Genomic DNA, 18,836 nt, shown 5'->3' with positions numbered 1-18,836 from the left:
TTTTCCTTATAGCAGTGTCCATTTTAGGAGCCACATTACATCCCCCTCTACTCAATAAACATACCCACTTGCGCCTCCACAAGTATGAATTCAAGTATACACTTGCCATGGAAAGGCACTTTTTATCCACACTCTCCTTGCCCTGCAGGAAAAATGAAGAATTTAACACCTACACAAATATGCTTGGATCACTTTGATGTAATTAGGAACCAGATTAACACCTCTGCATTGGCACATCCTCTCAACAATAAGGGTGTTTTGTTAGATTTTTACTGGCCCAACAACGAAAATAATACTTGTTTTTAGTAATGCATTTTTTATGGTAAAGTGTTTTAATATTATTCTTTTCTTTACAGGAAAAAAAAAAAAACTATTCAAATTTTGAAATAATAGCTGGAAATTACAGGTGTAATATAAAAACACCATGACATATGGTGGAACGTGATAGCATTAGCATACAGTATGATATAAAACATTTCTGACTTGTTTATAATTTCCAACCCATTCTTACTGGTGCTTCGAAGCAGGGGTGGTTCTAGGGTCAGTGAATATTCAAGGCTTAGCTCAGACATTTGTGGATATGTATGGGCCATACTTTGATGAAATATCAGAATATAATACACTTTGCAATAAAAGTTTTTGTGTTACATCTGTGATGTGCCATAAATATATTGTAAATCTTTAAATATTAATGAAACTAAAAGGTCCTACTAACTTTTGTGTCAGCCTCAGGTATGTTCAAAGATCAGAAATTGTGTGCTTTTACCACTATGTACTTTAAAACGTGATTTAAAGTAGTTCAAGGCACATTGTGTACGATTCACAGTTTTATAGCCTATTATTGATTCTTCAGGTGCTTAAAGTTAGTTTAGAAGAAATGCGGGCTGTAAATAGTTGCTTATAAGGGAAAAATATTTCCTAGTTTTGCCATAGTTTGCTTGGTTTATCGTATCCTGTCTTAATAAAGAAGGTTGGCAAAAACGCAAACGTCCTGGTTCGTGACTTAAAGTAGAGGTCTGCATTCACACAGAACTCCCGTGGGACCCGATCAGATTTCTTGCGGCACGGGATTAAATTTCCGAGTTGAAGGCTGTAGCGGACAGTATGTCCATGAGTTGTGTGCGGGAGCGGGCGGTCAGAGAAGAGCCTGAAAAATCCGATGTGGACATCTATTTTTTATTGTTGATTTATGAATGCAAAATATATATATGATTTTATTTTATTTTACAAATAATTAAATTTTGATAATAAACAGAAAACCCAATGTAAAAATGTGCACACAACACTGTGTCATCAAAGGATTTGAAACTTGGACAGGAAAAAGGTAAATTTAAGTGTTAAGAAACCGACCTCAGGCAAGTCAGATGGGCATCATGTCACTTGTTATCTGATAATAGCAATAACAGAAAATAAAACATTATTTTTGTACACTTGTCTATTTGTATGGCTTTTGTCCTATGTGGAAAATAAATGTGGGGTTGCAGGAACAGGAGTGGTCAGGAAGAAAATCACTGCAGGCAAAGAGCGGGTGAACATGGAATAAAATTCAGTGGGAGCGTTAGTGTGCGGGATGGTAAATTGGGGGAGCAGGATGGAAAAAGGTCCCGTGCAGACCGCTAGTTTGCAAATTGCTCGAGCACATCTGTATATTACTCTTTGTTTTCAGGGTTGTCTATCTAAATATTTTGTATTTCCCGTATCTCACCAAGACAGGTATTTGACCGCTTACACACAGCCACAATTGCAAGTCATGGGGTGCGTCGTCTTGCATGCGCGCACATACACAGCAGCCTCCAACAAGACAGTGTGTGAGTACTGAATTGAGTCAGTATTTGGTGTTATCGATACTGTAGAAAGGCCGGTCTCATGAATTTATCCATATATTACTTTATATTAATATATATTTATATTTTAGTTTCAACTTCTTACAAAGCACTGATACTCTTGATATCACTACCTGGTGATAAAAACATTTGGAGCTTTACCGAAAACATTTGTGGCTTAAGCCCAGTAGCCCGCCCCTAATGCCGCCCATGCTTCGAGTCAAGACTTACAAGTAGGGATGCACCAATACAACTTTTTATCTTCCGATCCGATTCCAATATTGGAAATCTCAGTACCGGCTGATACCGATCCTAAGCTGATACCAGTGTTTTTTGCATAATCAGTTTAGAATATCTTTACATTATTGTGTGGAACTAATTGTGAGTACTCTTTAATATGTAAATAAACACAAACCTCTAACTACACATTATTTCAACCAGTGTTTTATGTTTGCCTTTTTTTTTTTTTTTTCTTGCATCTGGACTTTAAAGGATTCAGATCTCTTTTTTGTTCAATTTAGTTGTAAGACATCAGTCCACTTTTCATTCACACAGTTATTTTTTGGAACTCATTCAACTTAAATATTGTTATAAATTGTAAACAAATACTAGTGATGACAAAAATAATAATAAATTGTTATTAATATTATTATTGACTTTTAATTTTAAATACAACAGTAATATATTTAAATCGTGCACTTTTTAAACCCTCATGCTTTTATTTTGACATTCTAAACTCTCCAGGAAGTCCTGTATTTGTCTGTTTGTAGGCAAGTTCACAGTAGTTTAATTCACTTCTTATTCAAATTCTGGTAAAATGCACCTCCGGTGCTGTTCTAAATGCATATTACAAGTGAACTGAACTATTGAGCATCTACATCTGAGATGCTGTTCTTGAGTAGCGCTCAAATGTTGCGCACCGCTGTGAAGGCTAAAAATAGCCACGAGTGCATCACCAGCCTGTGCGTGAGTTTGTGTCAACAGAGCAGCACCATTCACTAACGCGCTGGCGCTGCGCATATATATTTACTTATTAAACACAGCCTTTTGTGATTCACAGAGCTATCACACTTCTTCAGTTGGCTTTGAATAAAATGCACGAGTCATACGAACTGCTTTAATGATGTTTTTATGGTTCTTTTATGTCATTTTTGGAGCTTGACAGTAACGAACATGACTAACGCACAGTATCGGATTTGGATCGGGCTCGTCGGACTGACACACAATCCGTCTAAAAGCTTCAGTATCGGAGCCAATACCAGTCCATGTATCGGATCGGTGCATCCCTACTTACAAGTCACTATTGCAATATTGACAAAACCGCTATGTTACACAGCAAAATAACATAACCTTGCTCGTATGTTTAAATCAACAGAATTCGAACCAACTCACACTGGCCCTTTTTTTGGGTCCTGAATGGTTTTCAAATATTGATTAAAATACTAGAACTTTAAATGCCCCTTCTCTTTTTCTCTTTGCTGAAAGATTGTTGTCTTTTGTATGTTCACCAAAACTCATCCTAAAAAATGCTTCCTTATTCTTTTATCATAGCACCTATGTACTTAATGAATTGTAGAAGCAAAAGTATCCATGCTTAAAGTGTGAAGATTATAAGCACCCTTTAAAGCATTCAACTTGGTCCTCTTTTCTTAATGGATCAACTCTGACACCATACAGAGCTCTGAGACTGAAGTTTGTTCCGCTTTCTCAGTTTTCCCTCCAAAACAGCCACATTTTGGAGCCAAAAGACACAGGTCATTAGCACGAAAAGTGGCATTGCCCAAAGAAAACATGACCCCTTTGGATCCACTGACCACGCTTGGTATGCAGGTTCACTTTCCACACTCTCGTTTTACACTGGTGCCTCAGGTAACCGTTGGCTGTTTCCATTAATGGAGCCTTGCTTCTTATTAACAGATCAGGCCTGCAACCATGATTAGGTAGGTCAAACTTAAGCTGTTCAACTGGAAAAAGGAGCAGCATTTTTTATATAGCACAGTTCATTGAAATGTGTGATGATTATTTGTCTTACTAATGTACATTCACCTAATTATTATTTTTTTTTTATCTTATTCCTTATTGCTGTCTTTCTTGTTTTGTATTCAAATAAAACTGCTGAGACTTGCAGACTTCCTATATAACTTATTGCAGTCTGGGTGGTACAAAGTAGCCACAGATTCTCAATTGGTATTTATCAGAATAATCAGTGTCAATTTGACTGGTTTAAGAGGAACCTTGGTGGTTACCTGAGGGAATAAGATAAGATCATTGTATTCTTTGATACATGTGCTCACAAGATACTAGTATTGCATGGTGTACCGGTGCGAAAGTGGTATTGTGATAGCTAGCCTCAAAATACTGCCATAACTACCAGTACTTGTATGCACAAGTACTAATAATATTTTCTCTACCAAAATTACACACTAGGCCTCAATACGGTACTACCGTAACTAGCATCGCATGTACGATCCTAATATTATGTGCTCTGAAAATTTATATGGTTGGCCTTCATACAGTTGTAGCAAAGGTTCCTATTTAGATCAAAGGAGGAAGTGGGAGCCGGGTCACTTTTAATCGCAACACTTTTCAGTGTACACAAACTTTTCAGCATAATAAAATAAACACACAAAGATATGCTTTTCAGCAGTCACTTTCCCACAGACTCAGCTTTGTCCTCTCTCTCTGGACTGGGCTGTCTTTATCTCCCCCAACTCTCACTGTGAACATAGAAATTGTAATTAGTCACAATTCATCTCAGGTGGATGTCCTTACCGCTATCTCTCTCCTCAGACGGGCGCTTGACCACGCCCTCACCTCCACATACCCCCACCGCACAAATCAGGCCAGGGGAACTGTCCAGACTGCCCACTCCCCCACCTTTTCTGGAGAGGAAGTCCGCAACAGCCATCTGTGCCCCTGGTCTATGGACCACCTCGAACTTAAATGGCTGGAGTGTCAGATACCAATGGGTGATCCAGGCGTTGGCGTCCTTCATACAGTGGAGCCATTGGAGCGGGGCATGGTCCGAACAGAGGGTGAATGCTCGTCCCAACAAATAGTAGCGGAGAGTGAGGACCACCCACTTGATAGCCAAACAATCCTTCTCTATGGTGCTGTACTTCGTCTCTCTCATATGCTATACTTCGTCTCTCTCATAGAGAGCTTTCGACTAATGTACAGCACCGGGTGCTCCTTCCCCTCCACCACTTGGGACAGAACAGCACTCAGCCCCCTGTCTGATGCGTCCGTCTGCAAAACAAAAGGGAAAGAGAAATCAGGGGAATGCAGAAGCGGCCCACCACAAAGTGCAGCTTTTACCTGTGTGAAAGCCCGTTGGTATGGCTTCGTCCACTGGACCGGGTCTGGAGCTCTTTTTTTTTTTTTGTGAAATCAGTCAGCGGGCTGTTGACATCCGAATAATTAGGCACAAACCTTCGATAATAGCCAGCCAGCCAGCCCCAAGAACTGTCTCACCTCCTTTTTGATCTTAGAACTCAGGCAGGTCGCAATCATTGCAGTTTTATGAATTTGGGGTTGCACCTGCCCATGCCCCATGTGGAACCCCAGATACCGTACCTATACCCATCCAATTGTCCACTTCTTCGGGTTTGCCGTAAGTCCCACTCATCGCAGCGACCTCAGAATGGCCCTCAGATGCTGCATGTGCCGCTGCCAGTCATTATTGTAAATAATGATATCATCCAAATAAGCAGCAGCATACGCAGCGTTCGGTCTGAGGACTCTGTCCATAAGATGCTGAAACGTAGCCGGGGTCCCAAACAAACTGAACGGAAGGGTCACAAATTGGTGTAATCCAAACAGTGTGGAGAAGTCTGTTTTCTCATGGAGCATCGACGTTAAGGGGGTCTGCCAATAACCCTTTGTTAAATCCAGTGTCGAGTAAAAGCGAGCCACACCCAACCGATCGAGCAGTTCGTCAATGCGAGGCATTGTGTTCTATGAGGTTAGTGCGGCTGAGGAGAGGCGAGAACACGTCAGAGAAACTTTTTTGCAATCTGGCAACCTCCGTACGTTGTGACGGCGAGAGGTGGTCTCCACAAGGGACCGGAGTGAACTGATTGGCTTTTAGGCTCACCTCTGGACCGAGCTCCTCCCTCTCCGGAACTACTATCATCAAGGATACGGGGACCGCCTCTCTCCATGGTTTTAATAGGGTGAGGTGGTAAATTTGATGAGACCCGCCCCTATCCTTACGCACTACCTCATAGTCGACTTCCCCAACTCAACGTGTGACCTCAAAGGGCCCTTGCCACTTTGCGAGTAATTTCGAGTTTGTTGTGGGCAGCAATACAAGTAATTTATCTCCCTGTGCAAACTCCCATAGCCGAGCTCCCCTGTTATACAGCTGGGACTGACGTGCTTGAGCCTGTAGCAAATTCTCCTGTGATAGACGCCCCAGTGTGTGGAGTTTTGCTCTCAGCTCAAGAACATATTGAATTTAATTTTTGCTTTGTGAAGGTCCCTCCTCCCAATTTTCCTTCATAACGTCTGACACACCACAGGGCTTACACCCATATACTAATTCAAATGGGGAAAACCCCGTTGAGGCTTGCGGGACCTCTCGCACTGCAAATAACAGGGGTTTGAGCCACTTATCCCAATTCCGAGCATCTTCTTTCACGAACTTACGAATCATATTTTTTAAGGTTTTATTAAATCGTTCGACCAAGCCATCCGTTTGTGGATGGTACACACTTGTCCAAATGGATTTAGTACCTAATCATTTGTACAGCTCGCATAGTGTACATGACAGGAAAGCAGTGCCCTGATCAGTGAGGATTTCTTTTGGAATCCCCATTCGGGAGATTATTCTGAAGAGTGCCTCCGCAACACTACGCGCTGAGATGTTGTGAAGAGGCACTGCTTCCAGGTTGCGTAGACCACCAGAACCAACACAAAGTGGTGCACGCGTGTTGACCATTGTAATGGCCCGACGAGGTCCATGCCACCTCTGTCAAAGGGAACCTCGATCAAAGGAAGAGGGTGCATTGGTGCTTTTGGAGTGGCCAGTGGATTCACCAGCTGACATTCGCAGCATGTCACACACCACCGGCTAACATCCCCGCAAATGTCTGGCCAATAGAAACGGGCCATGAGATGGTTTAGTGTTTTCCCCTGTCCCAAATGACCCACCATCGGACTATGTTGAGCCACCTGGAACAACATTTCCTGACGGCTCCTTGGTACTAACAACTGGGTTGTATCTTCTTTTGTCTGAGCGTCCTGCATCACTCGATACAACTGATCGTTTATAATTGAGAAATACAGATATGTGAGTGCAGTTTGCGGCTGAAGTTGTTGACCATCAATTACTTTCAATTGGTCAGACGCGTGCTTAAGAGTCTCGCCTTGCGTCTGCTCCAGAGGTATCACAGAGAGAGAGAGCGGGGCACGCCAGCCCCTGGGTGCGCCGCTAAATGGTCCTCCGCAAACTGTACTGTTCATCCAGCGACACAGGGCGGTGGCACTGGACCCACTCCACCAGTCCTTTCATTATTCGGGAGATGAATTGCTCCAGCACCACGAAATCGATGGCATGCCTGATGTTGCTGGGCTCCTCAGCTAGCACCCACCACCGGCAGGCATCACGGAGCTGTTGAGCAAAGGCAAACGGGCGGCCGAATTAGCTCAGTGTCAGGGATCGGAACCGCTGGTGGTGCTCTTCTGGACTGGGGCGGACCTGCTCCAGGATGGCTTTCTTCAGCCTGGGATACCCCAGGAGGTTGTCAACCAGGAGCTGTTGGGCCGAGATTTGGGCCTCCTCAGTCAGCAGCGGTAAGAGGTGGACTAACCATTGCACTCCAGAAAGGCCTCCGGATTGTCTTGTGCCCCCATCTTTGCAAGCAACACATGGGGGTCGTTGCTACTGGGGTCATGGTGTGCGCCCCCTCCTGATGCACCAAGCTCCGCAACGCTCGTCGTTCCTACTCTTGGCCTCGAAGGAGCACCTCGAAGCGCTGTTGCTGCTCTACCCGCAAATCCATGAGGGCCTGGTGTTGAGCCTGGTGGATGCTGGCAAGGGATCGGAACACTCCCTCCAGCAGCGAAGATGACTCCATAGCAGTGTGCTCTTCCTCCTTGTCCCAGGTCTCGGCACCAGTGTAGCAAAGGTTCATATTTGGATCAAAGGAGGAAGCGGGAGCAGGGTGAACAATCCAAAGTAAGTCACTTTTAATCGCAACACTTTTCAGTATACACAAACTTTGCTTTTCAGCATAATAAAATAAACACACAAAGATATGCTTTTCAGCAGTCACTTTGCCACAGTAATTAGTCACAATTCATCTCAGGTGGATGTCCTTACCACTTTCTCTCTCCCCAGATCGGCGCTCGACCACGCCCTCACATCCACAACAGTACTGTCATAACTACCCTTGCATGTGCAATACTAATATTATTTTCTCTGCCAAAATTATATGATCAGCCTAAATATGTTTACTGCCATAACTACCGTTGCACATACTATACTAAAATGATTTGCTTTACCAAAATTATACCTTAGGCCTAAATACGGTACTGCCATAACTATCGTTGCATGATGATACTAAAAGTATTTTCTCTGCCAAAATTATATGGTAGTCCTAAATACGGTACTGCAAAAACTACCGTTGCATGAACTTTACTAAAATGATTTGCTCTGCCAAAATTATACGGTAGGCCTAAAAACTGTACTGCCATAACTACTGTTATATGTACAATACAATTTTTTTGCTTGATATCATGAAACTTCTGCTTGTATTGTACAAATGAGATTAAAGTATCGTGAGAACCATATAAGATACCTCCTATGTTGAACATATGCTTCAAATGATGCACTAATTCAATATTTTTTGGTGAATGAATAGTACAAAAAGCACCCATGAAAGGAAAATTGCCAATTTCAGAAACCTCCTTATTATAAAAGCAATACATGTTCCTAACTATGATGCATGATCATGATCTGATTTCTTTTCAGACAAATATTGGGCATGTAAGTCTTCAAGATAAACATATTCTTGATTTGCAGTTTCATTTAAATAATGGTTCCAGTGGAGAAATATAATACAGAATCCGCAGAGAATAAAAAAAAAAGAGAAAAAGTCACTTATGAATTTGTGCAGATCCGTTGTATTTTTTGTTTATTTTTTTCATGGGGTTAAGGGGCATCTAATTTGTTGCAGTCAGATTATAATCATGAGCATTTCGAAGAGGTTTTGTTTCTAAGTGAATTTATACATTAATTATCAGTAGTAAATCAATCAATAATGCCAATATGCTGAATATGCTGCCTGAGTTTTTGTTTTTGCTCAGCTGTTTGTTTGCTTCAGAAGACTAAGTGCGAGCACTATTCATTGTGTGAATGCACACGCACAGGAACAGTTTTATAGTTTTCAGTTTTGACTAAAGTTTCCCAAACTTTTCTCTGTTCTGACAAAATGAACTTCTGTCCAAACTTCCTAATTTTATGATGTAGTTATGTACAAAAAACTTAAGAGCATGGTAAAATCCATCTGAAATAAATTTTGATGAGAGGGCACATTGTTATATAATAATAAGTGTTTATGTGAGGGCACATACACTATAGACAATGTAATTCTAAAATTACCTTTAAAAAGACAAGACTTGTGTTGAGTTTATTTCTATCCCTTTTTCTCTCTCCCTTTCTTGTACTTCATTCATAGATTTAATATGAAAATAAAATAATATAACAAATATTGTTAGTAGTGGTGAAGCATACAGTCACTATTTGGCTTTGTAAGGCAGTGTTTTATGTTACTGCTGAACAACAAACACATTTGACCTTTAACATTTTAATATTTTCATTAATTTCAGATGGCAAAGGCTTTGAAGAAGGTACCAGTGTGAGAGAAATGTATTAAAGCATCACCATGGAAAGTATTACTTAACTAAAGTTCAGCACTATTTTACATTGAGTGGAAAGTTTTCATTCATATTATACATTTTAAAACTATCGGCCGATTAATCTGCTATCGGTCTGTTTCCCCACCTTAATTATCAGTATTGGCAAAACCCACTATTGGTCGACCTCTATAATAAACTACATAAAACTCAGATAAACTAAGATACAGCTAAATTAAGATACAATATTGGTAATCTAGCTTATCATAATGCCTAATGTGACAGTGGTATATTTTACCTTTACCCACCTTTCCCCTATACCTATAAACATTTAAATTAGCTAAAAAACAAATTTCAGGAGTAATTGTACTCTTATTTATTAAAAATAATTACACATCACTTTGAAAAGCTATAAGTTTATTTTTCCTACACCAAACTGTGCATGCATTAATTTTATTGTGGTTAATTGCATTTTATGTCATTTTGGGATAAATTGGATGTCTGGTTGCCTAGCAACTATAGCGGTTTATTTACAGTTTTCAAAACGGCAGCCCCACTACCCCGCTTGAGGTATTGAGACTTAAAATTTCATATGCAATGCCCTCTCACTTAAGTTTAACCATGCTTTTTTTTTTTTTTACTTGACATTTTAGGTCAAACCTAAACTTTTCAATGCTCAATTTCCATTTCATCTACTTCTTTAACTTCCAGTACCTGCTAGATTCTGCTTATTGCTGCTTGCAACAACCTTCAATGTGCTTTATCATGTTAAAAAGTGTCTTTGTCTCATTTGTTTGTTGTTTTTATGTTGACGTTTTTACCTGAATTATTTGATGATGTTATATTAGATGTGATAGGATATTTTATTTTTCCTTTTTTTTTTCACAGAATGGAACAAAGAAGTCCTGGGACTTTATGCAAACCCATGATAGGTGAGACTGTTTCTTAATATTGTTTAATTTAATACTATTTTATCAGTTTACATGTGGGCCTGATAGAGTTCTCTCAGGTGTGAAATCTGATTTCTTTGGTTTGTCTTTATCTTTGTCTCTCTCTCTGTTTTTGGAGTTCTGACTGCCCTCTTAGAAGCTATTTAATGTACTAATCAGAGATGTCTCCAGTTGGTACATTAAACTCTTAATCTATTTTGAGCTGTCTTATTCATCATAGAGATAAAAGATGCTGACATTTACCGAAGTGACAATGTACTGAATTTCTACCTCTGTGGAATTGACCTTTTCATTTGGAAATAGAGGTAGTGTTGGTCTGCATGCACAGATGTAAAGTCATAAATATCTCACTGGTTGTACACGCAAATAAATGACGCCAGAGTACTATGGACGCTTTATAGTTTATGTGGGTTGATGTAGACTTCATTCATTTATTCACTGAGTATGCAGCTCACCTTCAAGACCTCTTATCAGTCCAACAGGGTTGGCTGCATCTTTTCAGCCTTTAGGAAGGGAGAATGGGAGATTTGGGTTTCCTGTTTGCCTGTTTAGCCATATTCCCAGAGAGACGTCTCTTGTATTGTTCTTAGTGTAACTTAATTGGCGACCTTAAGGCAACAATAAACCTGGGAGGATTAGGGGCCTGTGGCCCTGGAATGTCTCACCATGGTGCCACAATAGGAAGCTCTCCCTTGTCCTAGGATTCTTTGTGTACACATCTTGATCTCTCTACATTACTATCTTTTACACGCACAGGCCTGCAATGAACTTTGTCAAGATAAATCTCTCTCTCTCTCTCTCTGTGTGTTGCTCTCTCTCTCTCTCTCTCTCTCTCTCTCTCTCTCTCTCTCTCTACAGTGCACACTTCCTCCCTTCCTTTCTTTTACTTTAATACCCAGTACTGTTTTTAGTTGGGTTCATGTAAGTGAGAAAGCCTTGCACACTTAAAGTGCAGTGCAGCCACTGATCCCCGATCAGGCTTGAATCTTGTTCAGGAGTGAGGCAAAAGCAGTTCCACTTTAGTGCCATTTCCTGCAGAACCCCTTCCAAAGTGGTCCTTGGGTCATTACACCTAAGAGCAGCCTCTTTGTACCTCTAGAGTTTTTCACTGCTACCCTGAGATCATGGCTGACCTCGCTTACAGGGTTCATTAAAGCTATTTGTATGAATCCATGTGGATTGAGTACCTCTGTGGGCAATGTGTCAATATTGTCAGACACTTTTTCTTCTTCATGGAGCTGTCTGGAGATTCAATCATTCTCAACAACAAGTCTCTGGCCAATACTATAGAAAGAGTAACAGCATGTCCTTATATTAAGTTTCTTATGAAGGCCTTTAAGAAGTACTTCGGTGAAGAGCATGTGGACCATGTCTATGAGAAAGTGATCCACAAACCAAAACGTAGTTCCTGTGGATTTGTAAGACCATGTCCTAATCATGAAAGATGTGAAAAGTTTAGAGCAAGTAATTTTTCTGTCCTTACTCTGTAAGCAAAATGCTGCCGCAAAGTGACGAAATCAGAACTCAGTACATAAAGTTATGTGGACCAGGATTTTGGTGCAATAAAATGTTACCATAGCCAGGGGTACCTAGACAAAAATGGAAACCAAACTTGCAACAAAATCGCTTGGTGGTAAGGACAAAATCTCAGATTGACGTGGAAGAGATGTGATCCACAACTTGTTGCTTTATCATGTTAACCCTGGTTTGGACAAGGTGAAAAGTAGAATGAAGCTGAAAGAGAATAAAGATGATCGTTCTCTGACCATTGAAACCAAAAGTTTTTTTTTTTCTGTTTGTAAGGTAGGAACAAACAGGTACGTCATGCATAGCAGTAGCTGGAAGGTGCTTGATATTGCTAGCTGAAATTTTTTTGTATTATGAATATGTGTGTGTGGTTCCATTTTATACTCATGAATGTGCTAAAATACTGTATATTCAGTACATGTTAAAATATTTGACATCACCATTTGACTGATAATGGACTGTGACAGTCTATTGATAAATTGTGTGTGTGTAGTTGGGATGGTGGGGGCATTCTAAAGTTGAAAGGTAAAGCCATTAAGAGGAGCAACTGTTCAGGTCATTAGTGCCACTGCTGCAGTCTTTTGTAAGCTTTGCTGGTTCTTGGGTGGTAAGGAGTTTGTGTCAGTTGTCTTTTGTGAGGACCCAAGGGTAAGGTAGAGCATTGATGAGTATGTGTGTGTCTGGGCATCCGTGTGTTTGTGGATTTGCATAGCATTGTGTGTAGATGAATAACTTGATATAAGAACGACATGATACTCAAATCTGGAGAGCAGGGTGGCTAATTGCCAATGTAATAAAACTGTACATTTGTAATACAATTTAATTATATCAAATTAAGATTCTAATTCACTAAATGGTTGTGCTACTTATGTGCATTGTATTTCAGTGAAAACAATCTTTGTCTTATTTACTAACCACTCACATTCTAGTTTAAGCAGGTACAGTCAGTGCTGAAATGATGCTGTGTCTTGAGTATTTCAATTTAGTCATCGTCATTCTGCGCAAACATGCCTCCTTTCTATGTAAATTAGGTTCATTATAAATTGCACTTTATTCACAAAACTGCTATTTGCCTGGCACAATTAAGATTGTGATATTACCTTCTGAGGAAAGCAGGCGGTAAACTGAAAGAGATGTTTGTGTAAATTTTCATGAATCATAGTAGTAATTTATCAAATAATGATCAAATGATGGAGAAGAGTATTATAACCTGGCATTTATAGATTTGCTGTGTAGTCAAGCGCTTTTTAAGCATGTTAAAGAGAGAATTCATGTGTCTGGATCATAATAGTGGAGTGATCCTGTACAGTACTGGCAGAGTGTGCCAGATCGCGGTTCATCAGTTTTTGTTCCTGATCTGCACTCTAAACTAGCATGTGCAAATTAACAGCAATTCATTTGTAGTAAATTCTCTACAAAATGTATACAAAATTCAGATGCACTTATTATTTTATTGTATTCTTTTGGATTTTCTCCCCTTTTCTCCCCAATTTTTTTGGCATGCCCAATTCCCAGTGCACTCTAGGTCCTCGTGGTGGCGTAGTGACTGGCGGTGGATGAATCTCAGTTGCCTCTGCGTCTGAGACAGTCAATCCACTCATCTTATCACCTGGTTTGTTGAGCGCGTTACCGTGGAGACCTAGTGCGTGTGGAGGCTCACGCTATTCTCCGCGGCATCCACGCACAACTCGCCACATGCCCCACCGAGAGCGAGAGCCACATTATAGCGACCACGAGGAGGTTAACCCAACGTGACTCTACCCACCCTAGCAACCGGGCCAATTGGTTGCTTAGGAAGCCTGATTGGAGTCACTCAGCACGCCCTGGATTCGAACTTGCGACTCCAGGTGTGGTAGTCAGCGTCTTTAGTTGCTGAGCGACCCAGGCCCCCTTCAAATGCACTTATTTTATGTTAATTTATTTTACCATGTTTACTCAAACTTCACTGAAAATATTTCAAAAAATAAAATGTGCACTCTCAATTAACAAGGTTGTTGGTAAATTTTTTAGCTGACACTTGCTAAAATGGCCACTTCCATTAATCAGCTAATTGTGCACAGTTATCCGCCAAAATTACCAAATATTTGGTTGATTAATCTACATGACCAATATATTGGTCCATCACTACTTGTGACATTGTTACACCAGGACACTTCTCCCCTCACTGTCCCTCTTATTGTATCACATCCTGCAGCGAAAACCAGATAGCCATAATGGACGGCAGGCTTAACGGTGTGTGACGCATTCTGCGTGACTTTGGCAGTATTGTCAGGGTGGAGAGGTCAAGAAGCGAGGATCACAACACTCAGACATGCCGAGGCTCGCTGGAGCACTGACCCATCAGGCGCACTGTTTCAAAGTGTTGAGCCAGACTGCACTCTCCAGACTCACAGGATAGTCCATACTCAATAGCTCATCAGAGTGAAGAAGGAAGGAGGGGCAGAGATAGACAGACAGACAATGAGAGTGTGCCTCGAAAGCCACTTCCTCCTGATGAAAGGAATGACAGGAGAGAAGGTGGAGACAAGAGATAGATTGGCGCAGTGGTGTAGTAGTGTCTGAAGAGGTGGGCATACTGTGAATTTATTTTTCCATTGAAAAATGTTTGGCTGTTGTAAATATAGTCCCACATGAATTTACAAAGTGTACTCTACATTTTCTTGCTGGCATGATGCACAGAAGAACTAAGAACCATGGTATGGTAACTTGATGTTAAATATATATTTAAATTTATAGGTCTTATTAATGTTCCTTTCATTAGGCTACTATGAAAATTACTCCAATTAATAAACTACTCCATACATAATACACAATGAACTGTTAAGCATTGTATAGCTTATATGAGTGTAGTAATGTTCACGTTAACATGTTGTCTTGTATTACCATATAAGGCCTACGTAAGAATTAATGGTTATTTGTTTTATTTGTGTACTATTATGTGCTTTTCTGTGTATAGTGAAGTTGTTTTCCTTCTTTGAAATATAAATTGAAATTATTTGATATCACAAGAAAAAGGCACCACCAACAGCAGTAAAAGGCACAAACAAAAAAGACATTTGATATAATTACTGGATAGTTGTCCAGCATCTGTGAAGAGCATCAAAAACTAGCTCGGGTATAATAACATGCTGTATTTTCACAAAGTTTAATTGCATAAGTTACATTTAAATGTATATATTGTATATACTGTATGTACATATATATACTTTTAGCTGGGAAATAAATTTACAGTGCAAATTATGGTTACTCCAGGGATGCTTGTGCATCAGCATTAGACGCTGTAAATGTCCCACCCACCAAATGTCGTGTCTGAAATGAACGTTCTGATTGGTGGATCAGCTTAGTCAAACTGTCTGTCTTGCCTGTGTCATCAGTTACTCTCCCGCTGCTCCGTGTGTGTTTAGAGAGAATCTCTGTACACTTTTTAAAATAATAATAATAATAATAAAAAAATAAAAAAACACAATTCTCTCAACAGTGCTGCGGCATCGCATTATTAGATTGAAAAAGTTCCAGGTCAAAAGCCTACTCGTTGTTCTGGCAGCCATACGTATCATCACTTATTTTAGGTAGGCATACGCAAAATCCTAAGAAAGATAGGTGGGCATAGGGCATATGCCTGCATATGCCCTAGACTACACTACTGGATTGGGGCTCTTAAAATGGAAAAGGACCCTCTTAATCAGGTCCCAGACAACGCATCATGGTGTCTCTTTATAATGAGCTTTCTTACCAAATGTTTGCTTATGTACTGTACCATTTGAGTCACCTCAAGAAGAGCTTCTGCTGTTCTTTTGTAAACAAATAAATGTGCAAATGTGCATGTAAGATTGGTGTACTCTAACTTGTTTATAGTGGCCATGTCAGTATGAAATGCTTACATTAAACAAAGTGCATAGTAGATCAAGGCACCTAATATAAAGTGGGTCTAGCACAGAACAAGTGGTTGTAGAATTCTGAATGCATATTGTATATAAGATTTTTTAGTTTTTGTGTGTGCGTGTATAGATTTGCTGTCAGACTGGCCTGGTGGTTTCTCTAGCATGCTTTCACCATGGGAAAGACAGGGCAGGGCTTCCTGCCTCTACAGACATATCCGCTTTACCCACTCAGAAGGCAGTCTCCGTCCACAGCCATCAAAACAATGACTCCCATACCCTCACATTGCTAATGCAAGACATTGTAGAACAGAATGCTCTGAGGCCTGTGACAGTCTTGCACTCTATGGTCCTGTTTACACCTGGTATTAACATCCATCTCTGGTAGTCCATTAGCAAGTGGAGAGACCTAAACACAGGTGTAAACTGGGTCCAAAATGTTTTGTAATCTGATCACTCAAACCACATTCAAAGGTAGTCAGAATCTAAATAACAAGCATTTAGTTGTAACGTCAAGATGTAGGTGAGAGAAGCAGTTTTATTGTTGCCCATGGCAGGCAAAGGCACAAAGGAAAATCAAATTGCAATATTCGAGTAGTGATTTTACTAGTCGAATATTTAAAGCTGAATGAGTACCCGAATAATCGATCACTTGTGCACATCCCTAATCTTTAGTATGCCTGATATCAGCATGCAATGACACAGATAGCTCACTTTGGATAAATGGATTAATTTTTGTTTTGCTTTTTTTTAGTCTTTTTTTTTTTGGGAAGGTTTCATTTGTTGTTGTTTTTTCAACTTTATCAATGCACTACTAAGTGATATACATGACAAAATCCCCTCTACAAAATCTGATTACAAGTGTTTACATGAATTTGAGATGCATGTTAATACCAGGTGTAAATGGCGTTCTACTGTTCTACAATTCTGATCAGATCACGCGAGACAGATGTGAATGCTATGTGTTAACAGGGCCATACATGTTGCCCTGGTTGGAGAGTGGGAAAAAAGATGTTGTGTGTATGTGTGAAAGTGCTGGAAGGAGACTCTGTCCTCTGACCTCCTGCCACACCAAGCAATTAGCTTGCTTTCAGTCTACCAAGGTCTGTCTATTCCTGTATGCTTCGGTGGATAAATCCTATTATACAGAGATCCTTAAGACACAGGGATTTATTCTCCTCTTCTTAAGGCATTAAGTTTTTGTCTCAAACAGAGATAAAGTGAAAAGCCAAGACAACAGCCAAGGTGTAAATCCTGGGTGATTGTTGGGGCTTGATGGAGCGTGGGTGTCCATGCGCTTCCTGAATATCTCTCTCTCTCTCTCTCATGCTCACGTTCACAAACTTGCTCACTCTCCTTATCACTAAGCCTTAAGAAGCCAGTGAGTGTAGTTGTCGGATCACTTTCGTTTGTTGTTACTCTGGCAGAACCGGATGCATCAAAAGGAATGAAAGATATATTTTGTCGAGTACTGATCAAACTGGAAGTGCACCTCTAAATGTCAACTCATTTTCTAAATACTCTTCTCTTATCTCTTTGTTTCCTCTCTCCAGTGTCTCTGTGCTGATTTTCAACACCACCTCACACTGTTTCATCCTGGTCAAGCAGTTCCGCCCAGGTAACATTAAGCAGTTGTTACTCTAGTATATTTTGTTTTCCACACAAGGGTCTTTGATCTTGAATTATCTGGTTTCAGTTGTAATTTATGTGTGTCCTTCACACATCTTGACCAAAAGAGCTGTTTAGTCTTGACGTCAATTTGTAGGCCAACCCGGAAGGCTAAAGGCCCCAGCACACTTACGGAGAAGTGCTTCTTCATTCTTCGTTCAGAGCCAAAATGAAGTTTGAAAAAGCTGAGCAACGACATGCTGTTGCGAACATTCAGACACCCGACACACAGCTGGGAGAGGCATTTAGATGTACATTTAAATAAGAGGACGCTCAAGACTACATGTAAAACATTAACTAATGTGACATTAAAATGTGTTATCAATGACTTCATGACTCATTCTATGAGAAACCGTCATGATCCATGTAAGTATCATTGCTTTAACTACTTGATGATTATTTAAAGTAGATGCTGTAGATAATATATAAATTGTCTTGTTTACATTCTGAATTCATAGAGCTAATAAGCGAACATGCTATGCATGACCATGATGTACGTGGTTACCCCTTTGTTATTTAAATTTATGATGACACTAACGCTAATGCAAAGATAGGAGTGGTGGTGGCGTAATGGACTAAAGCACTGAACTGGTAGGCAGAAGGTTGTTGGTTCAATCCCCACAGCCACCACCATTGTGTCCTTGAGCAAGGCACTTGACTCCAGGTTGCTCCAGGGGGATTGTCCCTGTAATAAGGGCACTGTAAGTCGCTTTGGATAAAAGCGTCTGCCAAATGCATAAACTTAATTGAATTTAATTGAATTTAATTTAAAGATGGGTGTATAAAAGAGTGTTAATGGTCAGAATACAGACAGAAGAGTGATGATAAGAGAGGCATATCTTACTTTGGGCAGATGTGTGAATGGCTTTACGGCTGCAGAAGGTACATGAGTGAAGCAGCATATAAAAAAAAAAGAGTGAATGGGCACTTAAGAGTATTTGAGTAGATTTGATTCCTTTTATAGACTAATTAAACAAAAAAAATCACATTACATGGTCTTGAAAATTGTGTCTGCATGATCGATTGTACAGATGTAGGTAAATTTGCACCAGTTAGCAAATAACTCAGCATGTCTGTGTGTTCATCTGGACTGATCTTGACTGAATGGGAATTAGCTGTCAGTCTCAAAG

The 18,836-nt window shown here is 40.2% G+C and overlaps 1 protein-coding gene across 6 annotated transcripts in view; it reads left to right on the top strand.

Moving 5' to 3' along the window:
• LOC127416287 (uridine diphosphate glucose pyrophosphatase NUDT14-like) overlaps positions 1 to 18,836 on the top strand; it is a 44,301-nt gene that overhangs the window by 12,820 nt on the left and 12,645 nt on the right. For 4 of the 6 annotated variants that reach the window (XR_007893087.1, XR_007893086.1, XR_007893085.1 and 1 more), the window contains exons 1-3: positions 8,069 to 8,200; positions 10,572 to 10,615; positions 17,592 to 17,656. Coding sequence is in view for 3 of the 6 variants with exons in the window: in XM_051655547.1 (XP_051511507.1) it covers positions 8,084 to 8,200; positions 10,572 to 10,615; positions 17,592 to 17,656 (226 nt within the window). In the remaining 3 variants the exon portion in view is untranslated. Of the gene's footprint in view, positions 1 to 8,068; positions 8,201 to 9,656; positions 9,716 to 10,571; positions 10,616 to 17,591; positions 17,657 to 18,836 lie in introns of those variants that run through there. The other 2 variants (XM_051655549.1, XM_051655548.1) reach the window with 2 other exon arrangements.

The sequence above is a fragment of the Myxocyprinus asiaticus genome, chromosome 25 (assembly GCF_019703515.2).
Source record: "Myxocyprinus asiaticus isolate MX2 ecotype Aquarium Trade chromosome 25, UBuf_Myxa_2, whole genome shotgun sequence".
Taxonomy (NCBI): Eukaryota; Metazoa; Chordata; class Actinopteri; order Cypriniformes; family Catostomidae; genus Myxocyprinus; species Myxocyprinus asiaticus.
The sequence above is the reverse complement of the archived record's forward strand: the minus strand, read 5'-3'. Positions and strand labels throughout refer to the sequence as shown.